Source organism: Phacochoerus africanus, chromosome 3, assembly GCF_016906955.1.
Source record: "Phacochoerus africanus isolate WHEZ1 chromosome 3, ROS_Pafr_v1, whole genome shotgun sequence".
Lineage (NCBI taxonomy): Eukaryota > Metazoa > Chordata > Mammalia > Artiodactyla > Suidae > Phacochoerus > Phacochoerus africanus.
This window is the reverse complement of record NC_062546.1, coordinates 37,181,017-37,197,541: the sequence shown is the minus strand read 5'-3', so window position 1 is coordinate 37,197,541 and position 16,525 is coordinate 37,181,017. Positions and strand designations below refer to the sequence as shown.

Genomic DNA, 16,525 nt, shown 5'->3' with positions numbered 1-16,525 from the left:
TCCCAGGTTCTCCATTCTGCGTGGGTAACCATTCTCTTGTTTGAGTTATGACCTCAGCCCCTAAAACCTCGCCCTACAGACCTTCCCAGTCCTTCCCATGGAGAGAAGGACAGATGGATGGATAGACAGACAACAGACAGCAGGAGGCCCATGCTCCCTGGCGAGGCCCAGCCACTCTCCATCCAGCCCCGCTGCTCCAGGGGCAGGGAGCTCCATGCAAGGCTGCCTTCTTTCCTGACCACGCTGCCCAGGCTGTCACTGGAGGGACAGCGGACAGGTGGGGGTCTCAAAGGGGCTCCTCCCCGGTGATGCCCTCTTACCGGGCCTGCTGCTGGTCGGCCTCTGCTCGGCTGGCCTGGAATGAGAGACAGAGCCCCATGGTCACCATGACACGCCTCGGTGGCAAGTGGTCAGGGCAGGTGGGGTCTCGCGGGCTCCTCCGCCCCTCCTGTCGCCCAGGGGAAGGCAGCTGACCTGGGCGTCCTGGGCCTGGCTTGCTTCCAGTAGGGCTTCGATGGAGCGGATCCTGTCTGTGAGCTGTGAGTTCTCCGCCCTGGCCTCGTCCAGCTGCCCCCGGAGACCACTCAGCTCCTCGCGCTTGCCTCTCACCTCCGCCTCGGAGGACTGCAGCTTGCTGTGCAGCTCTGGGGACAAGGGGAGGTGGAGGGTCAGGGCAGGGAAGGCCGGGGATGGGGGGCATCTCATCAGCTGGTGGAGAGAGCCATGCCCTGGCTCTGACCTCGAGGACTCACTTGGGTAGAAGTGATCTTCGCCCTCAGATCACTCAGGAAAGTGAAGGAAATCTAGAATGGATTTCAGTGGCAGTTTCTAGAAACTTCCTCTTTAGGTGATTGGTGCATGTTGCTGAGACCAAGGGCAGGAGGCTTCCTGGGGTGTGACTTCCTCTAAGTCTCACGGCTCCGAACGTCATGTCATCCCTGCGTGTGTGTCTCTGCACAGCCCCTCACCCTGGTCTCACCCCCAAAACCCAGGCTCAGCCACTGGCCGCTTCCAGACGGAGCTTCCGTTTGGAGCTCTGCGTAGGTGACCTCACTGGTCTCATCACGGCCGCTCTCTCATCTTTGAGGCCCGTGGATACAACACCCACTCCTGCCAAATCCTGACCAGCGCCCGTCCCTGGGCCACTCCTGCCCTCAGTCCTTTCTCCTCCACCCAGCACCAGAGACGCGCGGCAAGTGCAGACGGGATCACCCTGGCCCCGCGCTGAGCCTCTCACCACTTCACGCGGCACCCCAAGCTCCTCACAGGAAGGTCACCAGGCCCTGCCCATCCGGCCCCACACTAGCCTTCTCCAGCCATGCTTGCTGACCTTCTGGTCTCTGTTTCAAGTTCATTTCTATTCTCAGGGCTCTGGACTGGCCATTTCTGCCCTTTCCTGATCTTCGTGAGGAGGGCCTCTTCCCACCACCCAAACCTTGGCTTAAATATTCTTTTTTCCCCAGGGAGGCTTCCCCAGACCACCCCATCGAAAGGCACGACTGGCCCATCACAGCAGGGCTCAGCCAACTGGGCCTGTGGCCACCCCAGGCCACCAGCCTGTTTTCCTAAATAAAGCTTTACTGGCCCAGAGCCAGGCCTGTGTGTCTGTATGCTGTCTCCGGCTGCTTTTGCATCATGTCTGGCCTACGAAGCCAAAACTATTTACTAGTTGGCCTGTCACATACACAGCTTGATGTTTCTGGGACCTGCTCTAGGTCATGTTGGTTACTTGAAGTCTGTTGAACACGGGGCTGTGTGACCTGGTTGACGCCGCTCCTTCTACCTGACTGTGCCCGTCTCTCTAGCGGGAAGAGGCCTCAACCCCACTGCTTCATCCATTCTCCAAGCCTTGAGCTCCCAAGAGAGTGCTCAGCCCATGACAGTGGCTCTGGAAATACCGGGGAGCAAGTGACTGCAGAGCTGTGACTGGTGCCGTCTGCCCTACTTCTCCAGGGACCCCCGCTGCCCTAGACTTTGCCACCATCTCCTGATTGAAAAGGTGACCTGTGAGCACAGGGGAACCACAGGCCCACCTTCCCAACCTTGCCTCAGAGGATGCTGAGCTAGAAGAGCAGGCCAGTGACAGCTCAGGAGCACCTGGGCTCCAGGTGGGGGTCCCACAGCAGGTAGGGCTCAAACTGGCAGCACCCTCCACCCCCGCCCCCACCCTGGCCCCACAGGCCCTGCCCCCCATCCAGCCCTCACAAGCCCCATCCTCAGACTCCACTTCCCAAATCCAGCCCCTAGGGCTCCACTCCGGACACCCAGGCTCACAGGCCCTGCCCCCTACAGCCAGCACCACCCCCTCCCCCGACTCCAGGCCTGAGCTGACCCCGGCACCTCTAGCCTGTCCCTGGTCCTCGCTCACCAGCAGGCTGATGGGTTCTGGCCCCGGCACTGACCCGGCCCACCCAGAGGCCCGGCCGCACGCCGCCCTCACCGGCCATCTGCAGCTGCTGCTCCTGGGCCTTCTCGGCATCCGCCCGGAGGCTGGCGTGGCTGGTCTGCGAGAGGCAGAGCTCCCGGCTGACCTCGTCCAGGCGCTTCTGCAGGGCCTCCTCACTCTCCTTGTGAGATGCCTGGGGAGCGGCAGAGGGAAAAGGGCCGTGAGGACACAGGCAGGAGGCTGGGCCCTCAGTGGGCCCTGAGGTTGAGAGCTCCTCACACCCTGCCATCCCGCACCGCACCGACGACTTTTATAAACGCTCTTGGATTCTCAGGCCAGCTCACCCGCTAGAGGAAGCCAGGAGGACACCCCCGCCCTGACCTCTGAAGAGCGGGCTCTGGGGAAGGGGCCTCAGTGAAGGAAGGACCGTCATAGAAAGGAAAAGCCCTGTTTTCACTGTGGTGTGTGGCTCAGGGAGACCTCTGGTCTAAGCTAGAGGGTCCCCGGGTGGGACCTGGTAACAACCATTTCTGGCAAGACACTGTCTAGGCATTGTGTGTGTGTCAGCCTGGTGAATCTCAGGTGCTGCTGTCATACCCATGTTACAGATGGGGACACTGAGGCTCTGAAATCTGGGGCCTCGCTGTTGACAGGAACAGGGGGCGGGGGGCAGCGACTAGGCAGCCGCTTGCCCCAGCCTCAGTCACTCCCGGCATCTCTGTTGTCCGAGGGGAAGAATGGACTCAGTGTGGCCAACATTCCTGAGACCTGATGGGAGGAGAGGCTCAGAGTTTGTGGCTTCCGAGTGACAGGGATGTGATAAGCTGGGCACCAGAGGGGAGGCTACAGCTCCAGAGGCACCAGAACCACCTGAGAGCCTTGAGAACACAGCCCCTGGCCAGGCCCCAGGGGTTCTGATGCCACTGGTCAGGGTGGCTCCACTTCACAGGACAGTGAACATCTAACCATCCACCTCAGTTCTACCCAAACATTCCCAGCTCTGCTTATCTGTCCCTTTTCGCTGAGACCCTTCCACACACTCGGATACCAGTCTTACAATTTTGTGTTTGTTGTTCTAGTTCCTTCCATAAACTGCCCCATCGTCCCACGTGCTACAGCCTAGCTCCAGTAACCGAGCAGAGCCGGCTCCAGAGCCGTGTGCGTCCCGGGGTTTCCTTGTTCTCACAAGAAGCTACAAACAGCATGTATGTTCCCCACACCTGTGACAACTGCCCCCTAGCCTGGTCATCCTGCCTGAACCAGGCCAGTGGGGGGGATGCAGAAGTCGTCAGGTCAATGGGCAGCAAGGCTGCCCAGTGCCCTCCGGGGTGGGGCTGGGGGTGGAGGCACGATCTTCCTCCCTCAGGAGAAGAGGCATCCTCCTGGGAAAACATGAGCTGAGGCCACATCCAGAGGCTGAGAAGGAAAAACACCCACCTGGCCTTGAAGCCAGAGGCTGCGTTCACTGTGGCCTGGCTACGCTGGAGCTGTGAGGCCGTGGGTGGCGGCAAGTGTGGGAGGTGACACTGCTCTGGGGCTCCCTCGGGGGTTCCATTCCTGGCTCTGTAGGAACTTGGGGGAGTTGCTTAGCTCGGTGCCCTTAGAGTGTGGGTAAATTACAGGTAATAACAGTGCCCACCTCATGGGGTTACAAGGAGAATTAACTGAGTTAATGCTTACAATGTGTTTAGAACATGCTTATCAGCACACAGAAGACCCCCATTTGATGCTACCTGGTTAACAGTATTAACAAGGCCAAGGTTGAGGGCTCCAGCCCCAACCCGAGTCTCAGCCCCTACCCGAGTTCCCAGCTGTCACAGTCACAGCGGGGAAGGGGATGCCCTGGCCTACGCCTGCTACGCAGGCGACGTTTGGTGGCTGGGATGAAGCGGGGCATGGAGATGCTGCTACCTGGACTCACCTGCAGCTGCAGGACCTGCTTCTCGAAGGCAGCTGCCTTGGCCTCCAGAGCCTTCCGCTGCTGCTCCTCCTGCCGTGCGGCCTCCGACTTCTCCACCAGCTCCTTGCTGACCTTGCCCAGCTCCTGCCGGAGCTTTGCCAGCTCTGCGTTCTGCCTGCAAGACAGTGAGAAGCCCCCACTAGCTCTGCATTCTGCCTATAAGACAGTGAGAAGCCCCCACTGATGGACAGAAGGCGGCTCACCAGCCCTGAGAGCTGCCCCGGGTGCTGGTCTGAACTTCTCCTCCAGGGCACCCACTCTTTCTTAGGTCACCCAAGTCTTGGAGCCATCCCGGAAGCCCCTTTATGTCATCACCCTTGAGGGGTGTGATGTGTTTTGTTGAAGATGCTGTTTCACAAGCACAGTAGGTGCGCCACTGGGAACAAAGACCAAAACACACTAAAGCAGCCTGGGAAGCCCCTGCAGAAACACTGTTTCCTCACTGCTTGGTCCCAACAAGCCCTGAGATGCAGGCTGGCCTGCCCCGCTGTCCTACAGGGCCGGGGGCAGCATCCCATGAGTCCACACACCAGATTCACTGGCCAACTGGACCATAGCCAGGCTGGGGGGGGCCTCCGAAGCGGGGGGCTGTGGCACGTTACAGAACAGACCCCTCAACACTGCACAAAAGCTTGGGTGTGGGGATGGGGGAGGAAGTTTAGGAGTGACAGCAAGAGGCTTGACCGACAGGAAAAAGGGGAAACTCAAGACCTGCCCTTTCTGGTGTGAGGAGGTCACTGGCACGTCAGCCTCCTTTCATGAGCACAAGACACCTCTTAAAGGCAGGACAACTGTCCAGCCAAGGGGCCTCTGCAGGGCCTTCAGCACATGCTCTCCTGACAGGAGCCCACATGAGAGGCTGGACCCCAGCATCCTAGGATGGGGTGGGAGGCTGGCTGGGTGGCCCTCTGGGAGGGCCTGGATACTTGTCCCACGTGGCAGAGCTTCCACAGATGGATGGAGTCAGCGGCTGCATCTCAGGGTGACAGGTCTCCGGGCTTTAGAGCTGTCCCCTGCACAAGAAGGAAGCTAGTGTTCTCTGCCCCCACGGTCACCTTCTGCTGTGGATGCTAAGGAAACTGCAGCCACAAACCACCAACCTGGCAATGGGTCAGGACCAAGAAGACGAAGAGGACCTCCTGACAGAAGGGACTGGCCTGCAGAGGGTGGCCGGTGACCTCACGCAGAGCCAGTGGGGCCGCCAGGAAAGCAGCCATGTGGGTGCACATTTCAATCTTGGTGCTGCTTATGGGTGACGCTCTCCCCGCCCACCCTCTGGCTGAAGGACCCCAGGTGCCTTTGCTCTCTGCTCACACCCATCTCCCCTGAGGAAGAGGGGCTGCTCCAGGGATAATGAGAACCCCAGAAAGTCCCTAAAGGCCACTTCAGGCCAAAGAAATGGGAACCAAGAGGAAATGCAGTAGGGCTTCCTGTAGGCCCATCTGCTGAGATGGTGACATTCACACTGCAGGCTCAGAAGACAGCGTCCCTAGCAGGGTGAGGCTAAGTGCTGCCCTCTGGGCAAGTGGTCCCTGGGGGCTTCTCAGAGACGTCCCCACGCTTCAGCTCCTGAGTGGCTATACTGGGCACGAGACCCCCCCCCCCCCCCCCCCCCCCGCCCAGTGGCCGGGCTATGTGTTACCAAACATCATCACAGCATCAGGAGCAGACGTCCCTCCTACATGGGGGCCTGACCAGCGGGGATCGGGGTGCTCAGGCTCACGGCAGGTCCTGACATCACGTCAGACCCTGATCTTGGATGGTCAGCTTGGCCTTGATACTCTGGACCAGAACCAGTTTTAAAAAGCTTCACACTGAGATGCTGTGAAGACGACATGAAAGCAAGGTGCCAGGACCAGCCAGGACCAGAGGGGGCTCCAATGACAAGGATGCCAGGAGCTCACTGGCTGGAGCTCATGCACTCTCACGTGGCCCAACCACATGAGGATGCTGGCCACATGAGGCAGGCTTAGGGGCTCAGAACCAGTCCAGAGGTGAAGGGTCAGGACAGAGCCCCTGATGGGGAGGCAAAGACCTGCACCGCCAGCCCAGGTCCACAGGGAGAGGGGGCTGCCCATGGCGGCCTTGCCGGGGGTTGGGGCCCCAGGGACCCTTTCTACCCCAGGCCCTTGGGGAGGTGCCAGAGTGTCTGACAGGGCGCAAGCTTACTTGCTCTCCACCTGGCTCGTGGCCTGGTTCAAGGCGTCCCTCAGGATGGAGTTCTCCTGCTGCAGACGGGCCAGCTGCGCATTGGGGCCATTCTCCAGCTGCTCCTGAAGTGTCCGGATCTGGAAAGTCATTGAAGGGGCATCAGACACCATTCCTCAGCCTTAGAAAGAGAGCCGCCTCTGGGGCCAGGTTAGCAAGGTCCCAGCCTGCAGACAAAGCCTTGGGGGCTCTGCGGTCTCCGCAAAAGGTGGGGAGGACCCTCAAGAAGAGGGGGCCTGAGAACACATGGCCAGGTGCTCAGCCCAGGGCCCCGTACATGCTGCGTGCGCTTGGCCACTGACTGAGGTCATCAAGTCAACCGTTCTGAGACTCAGCACAAGGCCACAAGCCAACAGCCAAGGGCTGCCCCAGGAAGCCTCATTTCCTGCCCTTGGACCTCTCACGGTACGACCCACCCCCGAGCAGAGCTCAGGTTGGAGAGGATGAGGCTCAGGGCTCTGACTCTGGCCGGGCTCTGCTGGCCTCAAGCCCCACGCTGGGGCTGTGCAATTTCCAGACCTTGTTTCCTGGGCTCCTCCCTCATTGAGTGGATGAGGCAGAGCCAGCACTACTCCAGGGTCACAGGGAGGCTGAGAACTTGTGCCATGGGCCTCCAGGGGACGGCACACAGGGCTGACCACTTGGGAACAGAGTGTTTTCAAAAAGTGATTTTTAAAATGTATTTCACATTTTCTTGGTTATTAACATTAAACACACACGGCCGGCTGGCTGACACCATCTGGCCAGACAGAACAGGCCCTCCTCCCCAAAACAAACCAGATTCTGAAGAACCCCTCCGCGGGCACCCGCATCCGCCCATGGGGAGCGCTCCAGCCCCCGGCCCTCAGCACTGCCCACCTTGCCCTGCAGCTGCTGCACCTCCTTCACGTGCTCCCGGTAGCTGGCCTGCATGCGCGCCTGCACGGCCGTGATCTCCTGCTCCCGGGCCACCAGCTGCTTTTTCACCTTGGCCTCCCCGGCTGCTGCCTTGGCCTTTTCCGCTGCCAGCTCCTGGGAGAAAGCAAAGGACAGGGGCAGGGGGTGGGTGAGGTGGCAGGAGCTTATTGGAGGAAACCAAGATCATCACAACCCAGAGCATGACCTGGGGCTCAGGGGTCCTGAGACCCTCATCCTGAGCTTGCAGACAAACCCGAGCAGCCCCACAGGGAACAAACAGGGGATGAGGGACCCCCGGAAACCCTGCCAGCCTGACTGGTAGAGGGCTGGCTGCCAGGTCTTGGCCACAGTGGACACCAGTAGGAGCTGGGGACACAGCATCCTGTCCCTGGGCCCTCCAGGGGCACTGGTTGAGCTCTGCTGGGATGACAACACCCCGGTCTGGCTCAGTCCCCAACATCCAGGCCCCCAAGACACCCACTTTGACTTAAGCCCGGGTGCCTCTACAGACGCAGGAGAGGGCAGCTCAGGGGGACTCAGGGGTCTGCCAGGCTTCCTCTGACACTTGCCCCACCAGGCCTGCTAGCACAAGAGGTCCCTTGAAGTACACAGTCCAGACTCCGAAAAAGCCAAAGCTCAGAGACGCCCCGATGTGCTCATGGCCACACCAGCAGTGGGTGGTGCAGCTACATGCGGGCTATACTCCGTCTGCCTCTGCTCACCACGCCGGACACCCAGAGGCTGGTGCTAAGCAGCTGTCTAGGGACAGCCCTCCTGACCCTGAGCAGGTCTCCTGCAGTTCTAGGCATCTACTTGGGTCAGGGCGAAAAGGTCTCAGTCTCCAGATTTCAATGGGATTTTCCTCCCTTTTGTCCCTGGGATTTTTTTTTTTTTTTAAGGTAGAGAAAGGCCAGCTTTTCCTCAGAGTATGTGTTTGGCCCTCCATGGCTTCTCTTTCTTCTAAGAGCTCAGAGGGATCGGATTTACTTTCTTGAAAGACACAGTCACTAGTGGTGGCTGACTGGAGCCCCTGCCTTCTCTGACTTGGCACCATCAGGAGCACCACCAGCTCAGAAACGCGCTCTGCATCCCAGGACGAGAGGGGCCCCTGCATAGTGTATCCTCCCAGGCTGGCCGAGGAGAGGACAGGAGGCAGCTCCCACCAAAAGGCCTCCAAAAGGAGCACCTCCTGCCTCATCCCTGGAGCACACCCTCCCTGAAGGCCCAGAAGAATGTGTCTCGGGCCCAAGTGAGTACAGGATGGGGTCCAGTTCAGACCATCACTTTGGGACAGAGGCCCCTGGTGCCCAAGCAGACAACAGCTGGAAAATGGTTTTCTAGGAGGGTGGCTCCACCGCTGTGTATGGTTCCTCAAACCCTCAAATATGGCCCCCAAATTGCTCCAGAGCCAGGACAGAGATCTCAGGATGCCTGAGCCTGTGACCTGGTGCCCAGAATGGTCCCTGAACTCAATTCTGCTGACTTCACCTACTTTTGAAGCATGATCTCGCAGGCGGTCCACACAGCCTGTGTATATACCATGCCTTCAGCCTCAGACCACCAGAAAAAGAGCTGACCAAAACCCTCTGTGGCACCTATAAAAACTTCCCTACAGGGACAACGAAACTGTGGGTGGAACTAAAGACGAAACATAGATCCTACCCACCCGCCCCAGCTCCTGGTGGGATTAGGAGAGACTTCCATATTCTCAATAATTTAGTCTCTCATGTAACGTTCCTCAACAGGGCTGGAATGGGAGATGTGACCAAGAACAGTCGACCATCCGCTCTACTCAAAACTCTCAACAGAGAAGTGGCAGGGACCCAGCGCCTGTGGACCCTAGGAGCACAGGAGGACAGGTGGAGATGCCTGAAGCACTGAAGGCTCCTGCTTAGCTGTGCACCGGCCTTGGGCCTCCGTGGCCACATGCTGATGAGCCAAGCGAGAAGGCTGGGGTCACACGGGACACATACGATGGTGCACTTGTAATGACAACCCCTGTGCTGGGATGGGAAAATGCACTTGGCAGGCTTCCTGCAGGAGGAGAATCAAATGGAGGCTTCAGGGATAAGATCTCCAGCCAGCCTAGCAGGGAAGGGCATTTGGAGAGCAGGAGAGGCCCCAAGGAGGGAGCGAGGAGCGCAGTTCATTGGGGAGCAGACAGGGATGGGACGCTGAGGAGCGCAGCCCACTGGGGAGCAGATGGGGGTGGGGCAGCAAGGGATGCAGCTCATTGGGGAGCAGACGGGTCAGGGAGTGAGGAGTGGGGCTCATTGGGGAGCAGATAGGGGCGGGGCGGGGAGGAATGCAGCTCATTGGGGAGCAGATGGGGGTAGGGGAAGCAGGGGGTATTGGGGTACAGACTTGGGTCTGAAGACTGGGAGCCACAAGCACTTAAAAGGGACCCTCCCAGGACCAAATCAACAGAGGGCCCAGGAGGACTTCCTTGGGTTCGGGGAGCAGGATGGCGTCAGGGAGACCGGGCCCGGCTGGATGCGCTGATGGACTTCTCCTCGCCCCAGAGCCAAGGCCTGGAGCCCTGGGGGGTGGGAGCGGGGGTGCGATGGGCAATGGCAACCAAGCCCCTGCTTGTCTCATGGGGAGATGGTGCACCAGGGCAGGGTGGGAAGTGCATCTGGTCGGGAAGGGTGTCTGTGTGTGAGCTGTGCTGTGATCTGGAAACCACGTCGAGTGGCACCCCGAGGGGAGCAAGTGTCCAACATGAGGAGTGGCACCTAAAGGGCCTCGTTCTACAGGTGCAACGCCCCTACACCTGTGGCCCTGCCCACCGCGGCGGGCGACCCTAGCAATGGCCATCAAAACTCATCGCATCTCTGGCCCCTTCTAAATTCAGGGGCTGCCATAAGGAACTGGCTGGGGAGCCACAGGGCCACTAGCCTTGGGAACAATCGCAATTATTTTCTCTCACTTGAGCTTTATCTTGGAGGTCAACATCTTCTCAGTTTGTCCAGAAAGGGGATATGGAAGAACAGCCCCAGAAATCAGATTCCACCGGGGCTGCTGGTCTCAGAACCTTGGGTTGGGAGGGCTCCGACTGGCAGCCCTGGCCCACTTCTGCAGTGCCAAGGCTCGGGGCCTGTGGCCGCCACCAGCTGGGGTGGGGAGGGACGCACAAAGTCAGCCTGGTTGCGGGACAGGCGGCTTCAGCTGCCCTGCATTTCACCACAACCCAAGACGGGCTCCCGTGGAGACGGAGATGACGAGGCTCCTGGGGAGGAGGTGCCACCAGGGGAGGGCTCGGATACCTGCCTTTCTCCCTCCTCTTCCTCAGCGGGTGGAGCAGAACCCAAAGTAACCACAGCAAAGCCTCGCCTGCTGCTCCCACTGTCCATGCCCCACAAAGAAACTTTCCCTTCTGATTAGAAGCCGTGTCCCTCATCTCAGGACAGAAGCTCAGACTGCTTCGTTTCTAGTTCCTCGTGAATGAACAGATGCAGGGGCCCAGGGGAAGGGTAGCAGTCCCAGTGGCGAGGGACTTTCAGAAGCCCAGGCCACCTCCCTGCACCCGATGCCCTAACAGAGGAGACAGGTGAGAGGGGAGAGGGCCGGGGCAGCTCACATTATTTTACCGGGAAAAGACAGCTTTCAAACTGCGTGTGACCATGACTTCCTCCTCAGGACAAAGGCCAGGACCAAACCCCGGCGAGCAATGGTGGGAGAGCAGCTATGTGCTACAAGCACTGACACAGCCTCCCGCCCCCACAACAAGACTCTCGGCCTGTGGCGGCAGCACGGATACTTGTATTCACCGGGTACAAGTGCCACAGGCTGGGCCATCACAGGACCGTTCCACAGACATCGGAGAAGGAAGAGCAGCAGCCCACACAACCTCCTCCTCCTGAGCTTCTGCTCTAGTTTTTAAGGAAAGAACCTTGGGTTGGAGTTCCCATTGTGGCGCAGCGGAAACAAATCCGACTGGGAACCATGAGGTTGCGGGTTCGATCCCTGGCCATGCTCAGTGGGTTGAGGATCCGTGTTGTCGTGAGCTGTGGTGTAGGTCACAGACGCGGCTCGGATCCCGAGTTGCTGTGGCTGTGATGTAGGCCAGCAGCCACAGCTCCGACTGGACCCCTAGCCTGGAAACCTCCACATGCCGTGGGTGTGGCCCTAAAAAGACAAAAGACGAAAGAAAGAAAGCAAGAAAGAAAGAAAGAAAGAAAGAAAGCAAGAAAGAAAGCAAGAAAGAAAGCAAGAAAGAAAGCAAGAAAGAAAGAAAGAAAGAAAGAAAGAAAGAAAGAAAGAAAGAAAGAAAGAAAGAAAGAAACTTGGGTTGACTGTGTTCCTCCTTCTTTCAAGGCATCACTCTGAAAGGACGGCCACCACTGTGGGGCCAGCCATCCCCTTCCATGGGTGCATTCCCAAGGCGGCTGTGGCCTGGGCTCCCAGGGGCAGAGGTCATCAGGCAGCGACAGCCTCACAGCCCGAGGGGAGGCCACCCCACAACCTGGCATGCTGGCTGTACCTTATTGAGCTCCCTCAGTTTGCTCTTGGCGACGGCCGCATCCTCCTGCTCCGTGGCCAGCAGCTTCTCCTTCTCTTCCAGCTGGCGTTTCAGAATGGCCACAGGGTCCCCCTTCTGAGTGGCCTAGAAATGCCCAAAGAGCCTCGTTAACAGGAGCAGAGAGGTGCCTTCTTTGAACCCAGACTGCAGCCACCAGACCCTGACCCGTGACCAGAGCAGTGGCCTGGTGACGTGGGAACGATTCCATCCGGACCTTGGACACTTCTGAGGGGAGGCCACCCGCCTCAGCCACCCCGTCTGCCAGGCCTCACGTCCCTGGGTGTAGGAGCTGGTTGGCCCTCTGGCCCCCGGGTAGTTTTTAGGAGGGTGGTGGGTCCCCAACCCAGGTCGATTGTGGCCAGGGCCTTTTCCTGGCTGAGGCGCCATCAGCCATTGCTTCCGGCTCAGTGCCCATCCCTTAGCTGCTGCGTTGGCCTGCAGGCAGCCAGCTGAAGCGTGGAAGCCGTAGGTGGGGGAGGGTGTACTCTGGGCACAGGGACCTGAGTCCAGGCCTCTCCTGTCTGTTGGAGGGGAGTGGTCGTCCTGACCTCCACCACTCAGACCCAAGAGAAGGGCCCCCTCACCAGCCAGAGGACTCGTCACCCCTCAGCAAGGGCTGGGGCGGGGGGAGTGACCCAGTGGCCTCAGGGCAGAGGCCACCAGCCTGGCTGTCAGTCAGGACACTCCCCAACATCTCTCATCACTATGGTGCCACAAAATCCTCCAGCAAAATTACCTACAATCCCAGCTCTAAGGAACAAACATGCCAATACAGCACCTCCTGGGGGTAGCTCAGCGCCACAAGCTCCAGAGGGTGGGTGCGGGCTCCCCTGCAGGAGAGAGAGGTGCTGTGGGCCCGTCGCGGGGTTCCTGCACACACGGTGCGTCCTACTCCTTCCATCCTGCACCCCGAGCCCTGGCCGCAAACCAGTGGGGCCCAGCTCCTCTGCTCCACCCCAGACCCCTCAACCCAGGGCCCTCCCCCCAGCTTTTAATGGCCCTCCTGCCACAGTGGCTGGGCCGAGCCTGAAGCCAAAGCATCTGCAGGGTGATTCAGGCAGCCCAACCTGGGAAGGGGTGCGGGTTCTGCTGAGAGGTACTTGGAGGTGTTCCGTGAACCCTGCAGCTGGGCGAGCGTATGTGGCCAGCCCGCCGGGCATCACCCAGGGGAGACTGGGGCCCAAGCCTCAGCAGACCAGGTAACCACTGCAACTCACTGGCTCCCGGGGTGGGGGAAGGCGGGGGTGGCCAGCCTGGCCAGCTGCTCACCAGCCACAGCAGCCAGTGACTGTGGTAGTGGCTCGGAGTGGTGGGGCTCACCTTGTGCCACGTGTCCTGAAGGACGCCGGCTTTCTCAGACAGGATCTCAATGAGCCGCTGGGCCTCGCCCTCGCTGAACACCATGCTTCCCACCGTGGAGACCAGCGTCTTGTAGGGGAGGCAGAGTGGGCTGTCGGCATCTGGGGGCCCTGCACAGCGGAAGAAGGAGCAGGGACTCACACCGGGCAGAGCCTCGGGGTGCGGGGTCATGGGCTGAGTACAGTGAGCCGCCTGGCATCTGGACTGGACTCCACTCCAGGCCCTGTCTGGAGACGGAAGGCCCCCAAGTAGAGAAAGACTATTTTCCTGGGCTGGAGGAGATGTCCACCCCACGATTCCATCATCAAAATGAGCACAGTTTCCCAAAGGGGCTTTGTCCTTCTTTTCCCAGCAAACTGCACTGCCCAGGGAGCTCCTGCTCCCACTGTGCCCGAGCCTCATGGCCCTGGGGTCTGGACTGACCATTCCCATGGCTGCAGCCCTGAGGTCCTGGGGGTTGGGGTGGGGAGTGCAAAGCAGGAGCCTCCCAGGCTACTTCCTGGTGATCCTGGGAGGAGGAGGCCGCCTCCCACAAATCCCGGTTCAGACCCCCTATTTCCAGCTCTGCCTGGATGAAGCTCAGGGCAGGTTTCAGGAGAGGGAAGGCTGGGCTGGGTTTACCAGGCCATTAGTAAGTGACCTGCAGGAGAACACAGAGTCACGGGCCGAGAACCAGCTGTCACTTCTGGACATTCTGTGATGCCCCTGCAAAGCTTCCCTCTCTCACAGGCTCTCGGGTGGCTCCAAAGGCAAGGGAGGGCCAGTGGGGATGCCCTGGCTGGCAGGTCCTTGTGCTGAGGCCCCTGACTGCCCACAGCTGAACAACAGGCCTCTAAACAAGACGACACAAAGGAAAGAGGCCGTCTGCAGTGGCACCTGCGGCTAAGCCCACCTCACTGGGGACAATCGAGGGGGAAGGTTTCCATGGCAACCTGAAATCCTCCAGCTTGTCACAATATTTTCACTCACTAGTCACAATATTTTCATCACAAGTCAAAGCACTTTGCAGGATACCCTAATGGGTGAGCCAGGGCCGTGGGCGAGCTGCTTGCCAAGAGCACCTTCATTTAAGAATTTCTTACCCTGTGAAGCTCGGGAGGTTAAAAATAACCACATTGACATTAAAGGCCTAAGAGCTCGAGGATGTCACAAAACTTTGGGAGTCAGGGGAAAGGAATGCCCCTTCAGCCTTCACCGTTTTCAGTGAAATATGAATAAGATAAAACTAAATTTTTTCTTTTCACGGTCACACCTGTAGCATATGTAAGTTCCCAGGCTAGGGGTCAAATTGGAGCTGCAGCACCAGGCTACACCATAGCCCGGGCAACAATGCATCTGAGCCACATCTGTGACCTACACCACAGCTCATGGCAACGCCACATCCTTAGTGCACTGAGCAAGACCAGGGATTGAACCTGCATCCTCATGGACACTGTGTTGGGTTCTTAACTCACTGAGCCACAATGAGAACTTCTACAATTTTTTTTTTTTTTGCTTTTTAGGGCCGCACCTGGGGTATATGGAGGTTCCCAGGCTAGGGGTTGAACCTGCATCCTCATGGATGCTAGTCAGATTTGTTAACCGCTGAGCCACAAGGGGAACTCCCTAAAATAATTTTAATGGTAAATTTTTGCACAATAGAGGAAACTTCAAGTACAGCTAGGCCAACAGAGAAGACAGCCTCTCTGAAGCCGACCACCACTCAGATGGCTTCCTTTCTGGACTCAGGTCTATCTCTGTGGTGCCTGATATGCTGTCCCAGCCACGTGTGGCTTCCAGGCACCTGCCATGTGGCTGGTGGGAACAGAGGTGGCTCCTGGTGGAGCACACAGAAGATTCTGAAGACTTGGCATGAGAAAAAGAATGTCTGTAATCATCGTTTCTGTTGCTTGCACTTTGAAATGATAGTATTTTGAGTCAACTGGGTTAAATAAAATATACTGTTAAAATGAATTCCTCATTTGCCTTTTTTTTTCCTTTTTTTTCCCTTTTTTTTTTGGTCTTTTAGGGCTACAGCCACGGCATATGGAGGTTCTCAGGCTAGGGGTTCAATCAGAACTGTAACCACTGGCCTACGCCAGGGCCACAGCAAATCTGGATCCAAGCTGCATCTGTGACCTATACCACAGCTCACGGCAACGCCGGATCCTTAACCCACTGAGCGAGGCCAGGGATTGAATCCGTGTCCTCATGGATGCTAGTCGGGTTCACTTACTGCTGAGCCACGACGGGAAATTCCAATTTTTTTTTTTAATTTTTTGTCTTTTTTGGGGGGTGGGGGGGCACCACCCACGGCATATGGAAGTTCCCAGCCTAGGGATCAAACTGGAGCTTCAGCTTCCAGCCACGGTCATAGCAACGCCAGATTCGAGCCATGTCTGTGACCTACAGTGCAGCCCATGGCAACGTCTGATCCTTAATGCACTGAGCAGGGTCAGGGATCAAACCTGTGTCCTCACTGATACCAGCTGAGCCACAACAAGAACTCCCTCATGTGCCTTTTTCAATGTGGCTCATGTTGCATTTCTACAGGACAGGCTGGCTACTCCTCTCCAGCCTGGGGGGGATGCCAAAGCACTCCCTGCTGAAGCTCCAGCAGCTCCTGTCCCTACGGAGGCCCCAGCGTGACTGGGGCTCAGGCCTTTCTTAAACCTTCTCCCTGAAGACCATCCTCCTAGGTCCCGAGACCCCTGATGCTCCACCTGGGGGGGTGGCTAGGGGTGTAGAGACATGACATCTGGATGACAAATGTCCTTTTCCTTCACAGCTGACATCCCAGGGGTCTTGACAAGTGTGTGTCTCCTCCTGGAGGGCCGGGGGAGACGGACCCCACGACGCTCTGTCTAAGGACATTCCTGAGAGCATTGTGCATGTCACTCTAACACCTCTACTGAAACTTTCTCATGTAATTACACTAAATTGCATTACATGTGTTAGCGAACAACCTGATGAAAACCTGCGACAAGTGGAACCCTCTGAAGCTAAATAACAGCAAATCCTAACTCCCCCCGCCTGCCTCCAACAGAAACCTCCACGGCCCTCTCCTCCTCACACACACACACACTTTAAAATTATGCTTACAGACAGAGAACTTTTTTTTCTTTTTTGTCTTTTTGCCATTTCTTGGGCCGCTCCAGTGGCATATGGAGGTTCCCGGGCTAGGGGTCGAATTGGAGCTGTAGCCACCGGCCTA

At 58.2% G+C, this 16,525-nt stretch overlaps 1 protein-coding gene across 2 annotated transcripts in view; it reads right to left on the bottom strand.

The window, feature by feature from the left end:
- The window catches only part of RRBP1 (ribosome binding protein 1), a 66,310-nt gene that overhangs the window by 11,478 nt on the left and 38,307 nt on the right, over positions 1–16,525 (bottom strand). For both annotated transcript variants that reach the window (XM_047771636.1, XM_047771635.1), the window contains 8 exons: positions 13,294–13,442; positions 11,935–12,057; positions 7,413–7,565; positions 6,516–6,634; positions 4,308–4,461; positions 2,441–2,579; positions 475–644; positions 321–355 (listed from right to left, as the gene is read on the bottom strand). In XM_047771636.1, the coding sequence (XP_047627592.1) occupies positions 321–355; positions 475–644; positions 2,441–2,579; positions 4,308–4,461; positions 6,516–6,634; positions 7,413–7,565; positions 11,935–12,057; positions 13,294–13,442 (1,042 nt within the window). The remainder of the gene's footprint in view (positions 1–320; positions 356–474; positions 645–2,440; positions 2,580–4,307; positions 4,462–6,515; positions 6,635–7,412; positions 7,566–11,934; positions 12,058–13,293; positions 13,443–16,525) is intronic.